General features: G+C 41.0%; 1 protein-coding gene across 6 annotated transcripts in view; it reads right to left on the bottom strand.

The window, feature by feature from the left end:
* MANSC1 (MANSC domain containing 1) overlaps window positions 1-12,606 on the bottom strand; it is a 28,791-nt gene that overhangs the window by 12,150 nt on the left and 4,035 nt on the right. The window contains exons 1-2 of one of the 6 annotated variants that reach the window (XM_059186061.1): window positions 7,878-8,366; window positions 777-1,099 (exon numbers count right to left, since the gene is read on the bottom strand). In XM_059186061.1, coding sequence (XP_059042044.1) covers window positions 777-999 — 223 coding nt within the window. In that variant the 5' untranslated portion in view covers window positions 1,000-1,099; window positions 7,878-8,366. Of the gene's footprint in view, window positions 1-772; window positions 1,100-7,233; window positions 7,362-7,633; window positions 7,849-7,877; window positions 8,367-12,606 lie in introns of those variants that run through there. The other 5 variants (XM_059186059.1, XM_059186062.1, XM_059186063.1 and 2 more) reach the window with 5 other exon arrangements.

Here is a 12,606-nt window from a genome sequence, read left to right as displayed (position 1 = left end):
ATTGTGAGGTTTTTAGGAGCTCTGTGCCAGGAACCAAGAACAAAGATTATATGAATATATTTCTTTCTATACCACACCCATTATATAAAGAAAAGACACTAAAGACATAACAGAAAACACATGGTTGGGTTGGCTAGTAAGCGAGGTTAAGGACCATCAGTCCAGCATCCACTAGCTCTTCTAGGGTTCTTGATGGCGAGACCTCATGCATCTTTTTCATTGTTTTGTCTCCAACACCTAGGAAGACACTTGGAGCTCAATAAATTGTGTGTGGCTTTTGTTGTTGTTGTTTGTTCATTTATTTTTCATTTAGGGAGTTCAAACAGGATTGTAAACACCTGAGAAATGATCATTGTTTCAATGTTTCTTTTTCAAGTCATAGGTCTGACACTTGAAATATGCAAATGTATGGTTCAAACCTATGGGCCTCAGTTTCCTTCTGTGTCATGTGAAGCTGTTAGATCAAACAGCTTCCCATGTCCCTTAAGGATTTTTGTTTCTAAGACATTGGAAACATACCTATTACAACATAACACCAGTGGTTTTCAGCCTTTTTTCTAACCAAACACCTGGGTGATAGACATACACACTCATCAGAAACTTTGCCTCAGCTTAGGGGAAGGGAGGACATACTTGTGGAACATTCTCCCAGTGATTTTGTTACTCACCTTTCTACCCCACTCAAAATCACTAGTATAATCTATGTAGCCACATCAACCAGCTACCTGTGTCACTAAATACTTGGAACAAAGAGCTGCCAAGAGACTATTACTTACCTGTTATGTTTTTTGTTGAACAGCAAGAATTAATGCAGTCTTCCTGAGTTAATGTATGTATGGGTTCATTGCCTCTAATTCCCTTAGAAAGAGATGACTGGATGTCAATGACAACATCTTCTAGACTCTTGGTAGGGCAGTTCTGACTGGTGGACAGCCTTAGTGTCAGGAAACAAATTATTACACAAGTGTAAGTCAAGCTCCATTTGTCCCTAAAGAACATTTTAAATTTCAGTTTAGTCTTAGTCTTCAAAGGTCAAGGACAATTCTTCCTCTGGTCTGAGTTTGCTTCAAGAAGATTATACAGATCATGGAATTTCTCTCTAGAACAAAAATAGAACATCAGCAATGAGTTTTGTTTCTTTTAATAAATCTAGCAAAGATACAGTTCATTTCCTTCTAGTCAATATAAATTCTGGATGTATAAAACAGAAATAAACAAGCATTTTTTTTTTAATTTTTCACTTTTAATAGATCAAGACAATCTTTCATTAAAAACCTGGAAGACAAACCATGAGAGATTGTGGACTCTGAGAAACAAACTGAGGGTTTGGGAGGGGAGAGGGGTGGGGGGTTAGGTGAGCCTGGTGGTGGGTATTAAAGAGGGCATGTACTGCATGGAATACTGGGTGTGGTGCATAAACAATGAATCTTGGAACACTAAAAACAAATTAAATTAAATTAAATTAAATTTTTAAGAAAACTTGGTAAAGAGGGGCACTTGGGTGGCTCAGTTGGTTGATCATCTAACTCTTGATTTCAGCTCAGGTCATGATATCAAGGTCATGGGATCAAGCCCCGAGTCAGGCTCAACACTCAGCAGGGAGTCTGCTTGAGATATTCTCTCCCTAACCCTCTGCCCCTGCCCCCTGTGCACTCTCTCTCTCTAAAATAAATAAATAAATCTTAGGGGAAAAAAACTTGGTAAAGAATTAATTAGCACAAACACATATACTATTCCATCAATGCTTAAAGGCTGAGCAGTGTCTATGATGGAAGAGGTATAAACAGAAGGCCTGCCCCAAAGTTCTAGAATCCTTTCTCTTCTTGCTTCTTCCAACCAGGAGGAGAGAGGACACAAAATTTCTAGTCACTGATAAAGCAGTGATCATACACTTGAGCATGGTTTCTTTCTTGCTAATAACAACTTGCATTTTCATATCACCTACTAGGTAGTAGGCAAAGTGCTGTGAGATGTAAATATATTGTCCTATTTAATCCTTATTCTAGTTCTGCAAAAGAAGCTATTATCTTCCTCATTTATAAATGAGGAAACTAGGGCTGCCTTTCTTGTTGCTGCCTCTCCTTAGATATCAAATCAGAGACAGGTAACTCTAATAATTTAATTCTAATAGTTAGCTGGTCCTTAGAGGGAACTCCTTCATTTCCAGAATACAAATTGCTCACTGAATGATAGTCTAGAGCAGAATTACTGCTCCTTTGGCAAGTCTGGGTGCCTCAGTTAGTTAAGGAACCAATTCTTTTTTTCTTTTTTAAAGATTTTATTTATTTATTTGACAGAGAGAAATCACAAGTAGACAGAGAGTTAGGCAGAGAGAGAGAGAGAGAAGCAGGCTCCCTGCTGAGCAGAGAGCCTGATGCGGGACTCGATCCCAGGACCCCGAGATCATGACCTGAGCTGAAGGCAGCGGCTTAACCCACTGAGCCACCCAGGAGCCCCAAGGAACCAATTCTTTTTTCCACTCGGGTCATGATCTCAGAGTTGTGAGACTGAGCCTCATGTCAGGCTCCACGGAGCCTGCTTGGGATTCTCTCTCTCCTTCTCCCTCTTCCCCTCTCTCCTGCTCATACACACACATACATTCTCTCTCTTAAAAAAAAAAAAATCCTACTTCTTGAATCTTCTTCTTCCTCCCTCACCCCCCTCCTTCTTCTCTTGCTTCTTTTTTGATCATGAACCCAAACCATTCAATAGTCTGCTAAAGCTCAGAAGCTTAGGATCTTTTCTGAGAAACATGTTGTGAAAGGCAAACTGGAAATGTGATTATATATGACTATATAAGGATATGATTATATATGACTATATAAGGAAGCCAGTTATATTAAGTATAGTTATTAAAGTAGTTTTTAAGATGTGCCTACAAAACCCTGATGTAGAAGAGCAAGAAAATTCCAAATAATCGGAGAAATGTTCCATGTTCATCAACATTAAGATATCCATTATTCCCAACATGATCTATAGATTCAGTGCAATCCCAATAAAATTCCCAGCAAGTTATTCTGTGGATCTCAACAATTTTAAAGTTTTGATTTAAAAAAAGATTTATTTATTTATTTGAGAGAGAGAGCACATGTTGGGGGAGTGGGTAGAGGGAGAAGGAGAGAGATAATTGCAAGTAGGCTCCCTGCTGAGCATAGAGCTGGACACAGGGCTCAGTCTCATGACCCTGAAATCAAGAGTCAGACACTTAACCAACTGAGCCACCCAGGAGTGACTTAAAGTTTTGATTTTAAAGTTTACATGAGAATCCAGAAAAGCCCAGAATGGCCAACACAATACTGAAGAACAAAGTTGGAGAACTCACACTACCTAACTTCAATACTTAGTATAAAATTACAGTAATCAAGACGATGTGGTTCTGCCAAAAGAATAAAAATAAAAAAATTAAAAAAAAAAAACAGAACAACAGAACAGAATTATAAGCCCAGAAATAGACCCACACAAATTCAGTCAACTGATCTCTAACAGAAGAGCAAAGGCAATTCAATGGAGAAAGGAGAGCCTTCTCAAAAATGGTGCTAGAATAATCCATATGCAAAAAAAAAAAAAAAAAATCTAGACACAAACCTTCCATCATTTATAAAAATCAACTCAAAATGGATCACAGACCTAAATATAAAATGCAAAACTATGAAACTCCTAGAGGGGCACCTGGCTGACTCGGTAGAGTATGTGCCTCTTGACCTTGGGGTTATGAGTTTGAGTCTCGTGTTGCATGTAGAGATTACTTAAAAATAAAATCTAAAAAAAATCCCCAAACCTCCTAGAATACGACATAGGAGAAAATCTTAGTGAACTTAGATTAAGTAATGAGTTTTTAGATACAATACCTAAAGCACAATCCATGAAAGAAAAAAATTGATAGGTTGGATTTCATTAAAATGAAAACATCTGCTCTGCCCACTAGGATAATAAAAAGATAAGACTCAGACTTGGAGAAATACTTGAAAAACACCTATCTGGTAAAGGACTAGTATCTAGAATGTACAAGGAACTCTTAAAAATCAGAAAACCACCTGATTAAAAGTGGGCAAAGTATCAAAAACAGACCAAAGGAGATAGATGACAAATAGGCATATGAAAAGATGCTCAAGGGGTGCCTGGGTGGCTCAGTGGGTTAAGCCACTGCCTTCGGCTCAGGTCATGATCTCAGGGTCCTGGGATCAAGTCCCGCATCGGGCTCTCTGCTCAGCAGGGAGCCTGCTTCCCTCTCTTTTTCTCTCTCTGCCTGCCTCTCTGTCTACTTGTGATCTCTCTCTGTCAAATAAATAAATAAAATCTTTAAAAAAAAAAAAGAAAGAAAAGATGCTCAACATCATAGGCATTAGGAAGCCGCAAATTAAAAACAAGAATGAGACACCACTATACACCTATTAGAATTACAAAAATCCAGAAAACCAACAATACCAAATCCTACAAAAATCTACATACAAATGTTTATAGTTAACTTTATACATCTTTGCCCAAAACTGGAAACAACTGAGATGTTCCTTCAATAAGTAAAGGGATAAACAAAATGTGGTATATCCATTCAGTAGACTATTATTCAGTAGTAAAAAAAGAAATGAGCTACCAAGCCATAAAAGGACACAGAGGAAACATGATTGCATATCATTAAGTGAAAAAAGTCAGACTGAAATGTATGACTCTTTGTCAATTATATGACATTCTGGAAAAGGGAGGACTATACCAACAGTAAAAATGTTAGTGGTTGCTAGGCAGAGGCAGGGAGGGATGAACAGGTAGAGCACAGGGGATTTTTAGAATAGTGAGGCTATTCTATATGATACTGTAATGGTTGTTACAGGTCTTTACATTTGTCAAAACCCATATAACTGTGCAACACAAAGAGTGATCCCCAATATTGGGGGCAGCTCCCTGGCTCAGTTGAGGAAGCATGCAACTCTTGCTCTTGGGGTTGGAAGTTTGAGCTTGACATTGGGTGTAAAGATAACTTAAAAATAAAATAAAAAAAAAAGAATTAGAGTGATCTCTAATATAAACAAACAGACATTAGTTTAAAAAATAGTTAAAAAGCAAAACAAACATACATATATTATCCATATACAGTAACAGTACAAGTCCAATACCTTCCTTGCTATCGTGTCCAGCTTTTATAAGCAGTCAAATAATAAGTTACATTTATGTTTCTCATCTGTCAATCTCTATGCTAAGCACTTTATATGTGTCATGTCACTTAATCCTTACAAAAATCCTGATGAGATAGAGTCCCAATCCTTATGAGATAAAAATTTCATTTATATGAAAAATTCATAATATTTATATGAAAAATGAAAAATGCATAACATTTTCAGGGGTGCCTGGATGCCTCAGTTGCTTCAGAGGCTCCCATCAGTTCAGGTCATGATCCCAGGATCCTAGGATTGAGCCCCACATTGGGGAGCCTGTCTCTCCCACTCCCTTCTCCCCCCCAAGATGCTCTCTCTAATAAATAAAATCTTTAAAGAAAAAATTAGTTGCACAGCAAAGGAAACAGTTAACAAAACCAAAAGACAATTGACAGAACGGGGGAAGATATTTGCCAACAACATATTTTAAATAAAGAGCTAGTATCCAAAATCTATAAAGAACTTATCAAACTCAACACCCAAAGAACAAATAATCCAATCAAGAAATGGGCAGAAGACATGAACAGACATTTCTGCAAAGAAGACATCCAGATGGCCAACAGACACATGGAAAAGTGCTCCACATCACTCAGCATCAGGGAAATACAAATCAAAACCACAATGAGATACCACCTCACATCAGTCAGAATGGCTAAAATTAACAAGTCAGGGAATGACAGATGCTGGCAAGGATGTGGAGAAAGGGGAACCCTCCTACACTGTTGGTGGGAATGCAAGCTGGTGCAAACACTCTGGAAAACAGCATGGAGGTTCCACAAAAAGTTGAAAATAGAGCTATCTTACGACCCAGCAATCGCACTACTGTATATTTACCCTAAAGATACAAATGTAGTGATCCAAAGGGGCATATGCACCTGAATGGTTATAGCAGCAATGTCCACAATAGCCAAACTATGGAAAGAACCTAGATATCCATCAACAGATGAATGGATAAAGAAGACGTGGGAGATATATATATATAGAGAGAGATCTATATATATATAATGGAATACTATGCAGACATCAAAAGAAATGAAATCTTGCCATTTGTGATAACATGGACAGAACTAGAGGGTATTATGCTTAGTGAAATAAGTCAATCAGAGAAGGACAATTATCATATGATCTCCCTGATATGAGGAAGCTGAGAGTCAAAGTGGGGGGCTTGGGGAGTAGGGAAGGAAAAAATGAAACAAGATGGGAGCGGGAGGGAGACAAACCATAAGACTCTTAATCTCACAAAACAAACTGAGGGTTGCTGAGGGGAGAGGGGTAAGGAGAGGGTTGTTGGGTTATGGACATTGGGGAAGGTATGTGCTATTGTGAGTGCTGTGAAGTATAAACCTGGTGATTCACAGACCTACACCTCTGGGGCTAATAATACATTATTTGTTAATAAAAAATAAAAAGATTTAAAAATTTTTTTTTAAATTAGTCCCATTTTCAGTCAAAATAGAAACAATTGTGGGATATTTGTGTTTCTTTATTAACCTATTGAATAACAAGTGGTGTATCTAATAACTGCCATAATGTTGAAGATTTTATTTATGTATTTATTTCATATATAGAGAGAGAGTTGGGGGAAGAGCAGAGAGAAAGGGATAAGCAGACTCCACGCTGAGTTTGGAGCCCCAATGGGCTTGATCTTACAAGCTTGAGATCATGACCTAAGCTGAGATCGAGAGTTAGAGGCCCGACAGACTGAACCAGCCAGGCGCCCCTAATAATTGCCGTAATTTTAAAGGATTGTTGAATGTCCATGATACTGGAGATTTGGATAATAAGTAATATGATATGAAAACACCTGGGATTCCTGCTGGTGGCAAATTACAGCTGCCTCTAACTCTACCTTGGCTTTTGACTACTTGCCTCTTAGAGGACATGTTACATTTCAGTTAGAGGCTACTAAAATCCTAAATGTTCCCACTGAAGTTCTCAGACTTTCTGAATATTACCCATGGCTTCTCCAGGTTAAAAATCCTTACACACGTTATCTTTTTAGGCTGTCATATTTCCCAGATCTCTTTTCTAGCCCTCAGAGAAAACCAAACAGGAACGAAAGAGGAAACCCAGACCAACATTTCACTTTGAATGGATTCTGACGGAATCTCTCCCGGAATTCTTGCCCAGAAGCCGGAACTGTGCGAGGGGATCGAGGGGATCGAGTAGGAGCTGCGCTTTCTGTAGGCGGCACCTTTTTAACGCCTGGACTGCAAGAAGTCCTGAAGAGTTTAACTCGATAAAGATGCTCAACAACTATTAGGTAACGTAATTCTTCTAATCATTTTTCCTTAGGCCTTAAAGGTCCACAGTCAAGTTGAATTCTATTGAAAGATAGGGGAAAATGGATACAGGTGGGAGCGAGAGGAGGCACCTGTATTTAACGCCTGCTTACTATCCTCACTAAAACGCGCTTGTACACATCTGTGCCAAATACTGGGAATCATTTCCTTCCCCTCCCTTTGAGGAAATGCATGTCCCCTTACTGAGCATTCTTCTGCCTCTCCTGATGACGACGCGGAGCCAGTGCCATTTATGACAGGTGCTGCTGCACGAGACTGGAGAGTCCCCTCTGCGGGTCCACAGCCCCACGGTCACTCCCGCCAGCCTTTCCTCGCCCCAGCCCGAGTCTGGGCGCTCCCGGAGCGCTAGAGCGGAGCGCCTGGAAAGCAGGGGGCTCGCTCTCAGCGGTGGCGGTCCGCCTGGAGGGGAAGGCGGCGACGCCGTTACCTGGCAGCTACAGGCCCCTGGGGTCCCTGTGTCCTACCCGGGTGAGGACAGTCCCCCGCGCTGCGGGCAGAGAGCGGCAGGTCCGCGCGGTCTCGGCGAGGGCGGCAGGGATGCTTCGCAGCTCCTGCCCGGCCGCGGCTTGTGTGCTTAGCCAGTTCCTGCTTCCGTTGCTGCGGCCGAAAGTTAGCCGGGGAAGGGGGGTGGGGAGGGCACAGTCCTGCCCTGCAACCCGGAGCTACTTCCCGGCCACTCGGAGCGCGGTCCCCCGGGAGCCCCTCCTTGCGGTGGCTCCAGGCACCCGGCGATCGCGCTGAGCTCGGGACCCAGGCGGCAGCTGCCCCTCACCCCCTGCCCCTCAGCTGCGTCTTGCCGAGAGGGGGGTGGGGAGCGTGGCCGCGACCCGCGGTGGTGTCCGCAGGTCTGCAGCTGCCTCAGCTCGTTCCGGAGGCCACCGAACGCGCGATCTCACCAGAGGAAAGTCAAACAGGACAAAACGTGTGCACTGCAGGATGCCTGTCCCCGCTGTGTCCTGGTCTAGTTCCCCTTCCCAGAGCCACCTCCGAGCGCAGTTTCTCCACTTCGGAGTTAGCAGGGCTTTCTGTCTGGGGCCTGATTATGGGAACTGTATCGATCATTTCAGGCATGGAGGGTCCTCAATGAGAGTTGGCAGTTCTCTAGTTAAATATCCTGCAAGTCAGGCCTCAGCGAAGGCATCCGGATTCCGCCTGGATTTACTGTTTATAGGTATAGATAACAATGAAAATAATGGTGCCTGCTATCGTTACTAAAACGTATCCCCTGGCATATAGCATAGTACCTGGTATGTGATAGGTGCTCAATAAATATTTAACTAAAATGTATTTGTTGAGTGAATGAATGGAAGGGAACTGCTAGGGCATAGGTTGTAGAAGTTATGTTTCTAAATCCATGCTCACTCACGCGACCTCCGTGTAAGTGCAAACAGATGCAACTTTACCAAACCACTGTCAATTAACTTGCAGAAGATTCAAACTTTGGACATCTCTACCTGGCCGGTGGGAAGAGCTTGCAAACCTAAAGCACTAAGCCATTGTAACTTACTATTCTAGACCTGACACATCCATTCTGGTTTTAACCAATAGCTGTTAGGAGGCATATGTTGAATAAGAATACATGTGAACAAAGGTCCTTTGTATGAAACAGAACTCTACCAGTTGTATCCAGAGGGTGACCTGCTCTTGAATTACAACAATGTTGCAAATACTTGGTTTTAAACCCTTACCATGGGCTATTGGTGGCTCAGCTGGTTAGGCTTCTGAGCCCTTCTGCTCAGGTCATGATCTCAGGGGCCTGGGATCCACCCATCATCTGACTCCCTTCTCAGCAGGGAGCCTTCTTCCTCTCCCTCTGCTGCTCCCCCTGCTTGTGCTCTCTAGCTCTTTGTCAAATAAATAAATAAAATCTTTTTTAAAAAGTTACCAAAGTAAACTTCAGTGATTTCCCATTGGAGTAATTTTCCTATTGCAGCAAAAAACTGATGTAAACAATACATTTTATCTTTGCAGAGGATATACTTGAGGGTGTGGTAGGGAAAGGTCATATTGCTTTGTAGTCCTTCATAGGACAGTCCCTCCTAGTCACTAAGCAGACTTTTCGTTCTCTTAGAAGTTTCAGATTTCGGTTTTTAAACAATGAACCTGTTATCCTTGTAGTGACATATTGGTTTTTCAGTTATGACCATGAACAGAGGACACTGATGAAAATAAAGATTAAAGAGAATTTTTCTGCTGGTATGAACTAGGTGTTTAAGTTAGAATTAAATCTCTTTTCATCTCATGGCCTGAAAAGATTCTTGGTTCTCTTCTCTTGATACCTTAGAAGTCCCATTTAGGTGGAGGCAGATTTTTTAAAAACACCTTATTCAGAAAACATGTATTAAAGTGCAGGGGAAATTAAAGATCCATAAGACATTGGAGCTACCTCCAAGATGCTTATAGTGGGAAGATTTTATTTATTGTGTAAAGAATAAATATAACGATAGAAGATGCTAAGGAGGCTCAAAAGAGGGGTGTATAATCTGGACTTCTGGGAGGAAATGAAAAATTTAACCTTTTTTTTTTTTTTTTAAAGACTTTATTTATTTTTAGAGCAGTTTTAGATTCACAGTAAAATTGAGAGGAAGGTTCCCATATACTTCTTGCCCCCATACATGCACAGCCTTTCCCATTAACAATATCCTCCACCAGAGAGGTACATTTCTTGCAACTGATGACCCTCTACTGACACATCAGAACTACATAAAGTCCACAGTTTACCTTATGTTTTTAGTGTATAACACTCTATGGATTTGGACAAATGTGTAAGGATGTATGTCCACTACTATAGGATCATACAAAGTATTTTCTTGTTTTTCTTTACATTTTATTTATTCATTAGAGAGAGAGAGACAGTGGGAAATAAAGATAGAGCGAGCCTCAGCAGCAGGGAGAGGCAGAGCTGAGCTAGGATGTAGGGTTCAGTGCGGCTTGGGCTCTATCCCAGGACCTGGAGATCATGACCTGAGCTGAAGGCAGACACTTAAGTATCTCAGCCACCCACGTGCCACCCTCCGCCAAAGTACTTTCATTGCCCTAACTGTTCTCTGTGCCCTCCCTATTCATCCCTCCCCCACCACAACCCCTGGCAATCACTGTTCATTGCCATAGTTTTACCTTTTCCAGATGTCATGTGGTTGGAATCATACAGTATGTAGCCTTTTCAGATTGGCTTCTTTCACTTCGTAAGATGCATTTAGGTTTCCTCCATGTCTTCTCATGGCTTATTAGCTCATTTTTTTTTTTTAAGCACTGAATAATATTTCATTGTCTGGATGTACTAGTTTGTTTATCCATTCACATACTGAAAGACATCTTGGTTGCTTCCAAGTTTTGGCAATGGTGAATAAAGCTGCTATAAACAACCAATGTAGGTTTTGTGTGGACTTGAATTTGCAGCCACAAGTTAACCTTGAAGGCTGAAGTTCAGTTAGCTAGAGGGAGAGAAAAAGGCTGAATATTCCAGACAGAGAAAATGGTGTGAATATTCAGGGAATTTTATCCTGACTGGCATGAAGTTTCCCTGTGTACATAGAGGAATAGAGAGAGTCGGGGGTCAGAGCAAGAAGGTTCTCATATGCCAAATTTTGAACTTTATCTTGAAGCGATGGGAAGTTATTGAAGGGGCAGTGGCAGGTCCAGAGACTTTATTAATATTCTAAAAATTCTGTCTGCCAGCCACATGTAGGATGGACTGAAGGAGGTGAAGCCAGAGGCCTTCTGCTTTCCAAGAAATGGGAAAAGTAAGGAGGACCTGAACAGGGTGTGGAGGTTAGAAGAGAAATTAAGGAGAGAGGTTCTTCAGACTTGTGACTGGTTGGTTGTGGTAGTAGGGGTAAGCAGATTTAAGGTGTGGGAGACTAGGTGGCTGGAGTGCCGGGCAATATAGAGAAATGGGGAGAGGAGCGAGTCTGGAATGGAGAGATGCATAATAAGTTTCAGAAAATTTGATTCCTGCTTTCATGACTTATTAGCTTGTGACCAAGAATAAATTCCTAAACCTCCACGTAAAATCAAGAAAGTGTAATCTACTTTATAGGCTTGGCATATAGGGCCAATATTATTGATGAAATGTGTAAGTTTTTGGGTTTGTGAGCGAACAGCCAAGAAAGAATTCTTGAGAACTTTTTGGTGCAAAAAGGTAATTTTATTATAGCACAGGGACAGGGCCCATAGACAGAAAGAGCTGCACTGGGATTGTAAGGAGTGACTGACTATAAATATCTTTTTTTTTTTTTTTAAGTTAATGGGGGGTTAGGGATAGCTAAGTCTCTAAGGAATTTGGGAGCAAAGCCTTCAGGACCTGAGGGTGCTAGCTGCTGTTAAGATAAGGTTACCTTTAGTCTTTAATAAAACATAAATATTAAGGCAGCCGTGGTTTCCTCTGCATGTTTCAGGTATCTATCAGTGGGCCGTAAGGATATTTAAGTTAAGCTACATTTCTCTTGCTTTTGTTTCCTTCATCATTATGAAAGTGCTTTATAAACCCAAAAAGACGGTTCAATAGTATATATAAATCACATGTTCATGTGGAAATGACTTTAAAGGTGCTGTAAGGAATCATTTCTATGTCTTCTACATCTAAAGCCCCTGCAGCAGAATCCTAATTATAAATGTCCAGTTAATCTTCTCACTACCAGACTGTTAGCTTTCTGAGGATAGGGACTAGGTCTTGTTGGATCATTCATTCCTAGCCTCTAGCAAATATCTGGCATGTTCTAGACTATCAGTAAATGTTGACTCAAGGAATGACATCATTTTGTATTTCTATATCCTTCTCTGATAACAGCTTTACTGAGATATAGTTCACATACCATACAATTCACCTAATTAAATTGTACAATTCAGGGGCACCTGGATGGCTCAGTTGGTTAAGCATCTGCCTTCAGCCATTAGCTCAAGTCATGATCTCAGGGTCCTAGAATGGGGAGCCCCATTCCTACTCAGCAGGGAGTCTGCTTCTCCCTCTCCTTCTGCCCCTCCCCTCTGCTTGTGCCCACACTCTCTCTCTCTCTCTGATAAATAAAATCTTTAAAAAAATTGTACAATTCAGTCATTTTTAATATATTTGCAATGGTTGTACAATCATCACCACAATAAATTTTGAACATTTTTACCACTCCCAGAAAGAAACCCCTAACCCACAACAGTTATTC

This window comes from Mustela lutreola, chromosome 8, assembly GCF_030435805.1.
Source record: "Mustela lutreola isolate mMusLut2 chromosome 8, mMusLut2.pri, whole genome shotgun sequence".
In the NCBI taxonomy this organism is placed as follows: Eukaryota; Metazoa; Chordata; class Mammalia; order Carnivora; family Mustelidae; genus Mustela; species Mustela lutreola.
This window is presented reverse-complemented; position numbering and strand designations above follow the sequence as displayed.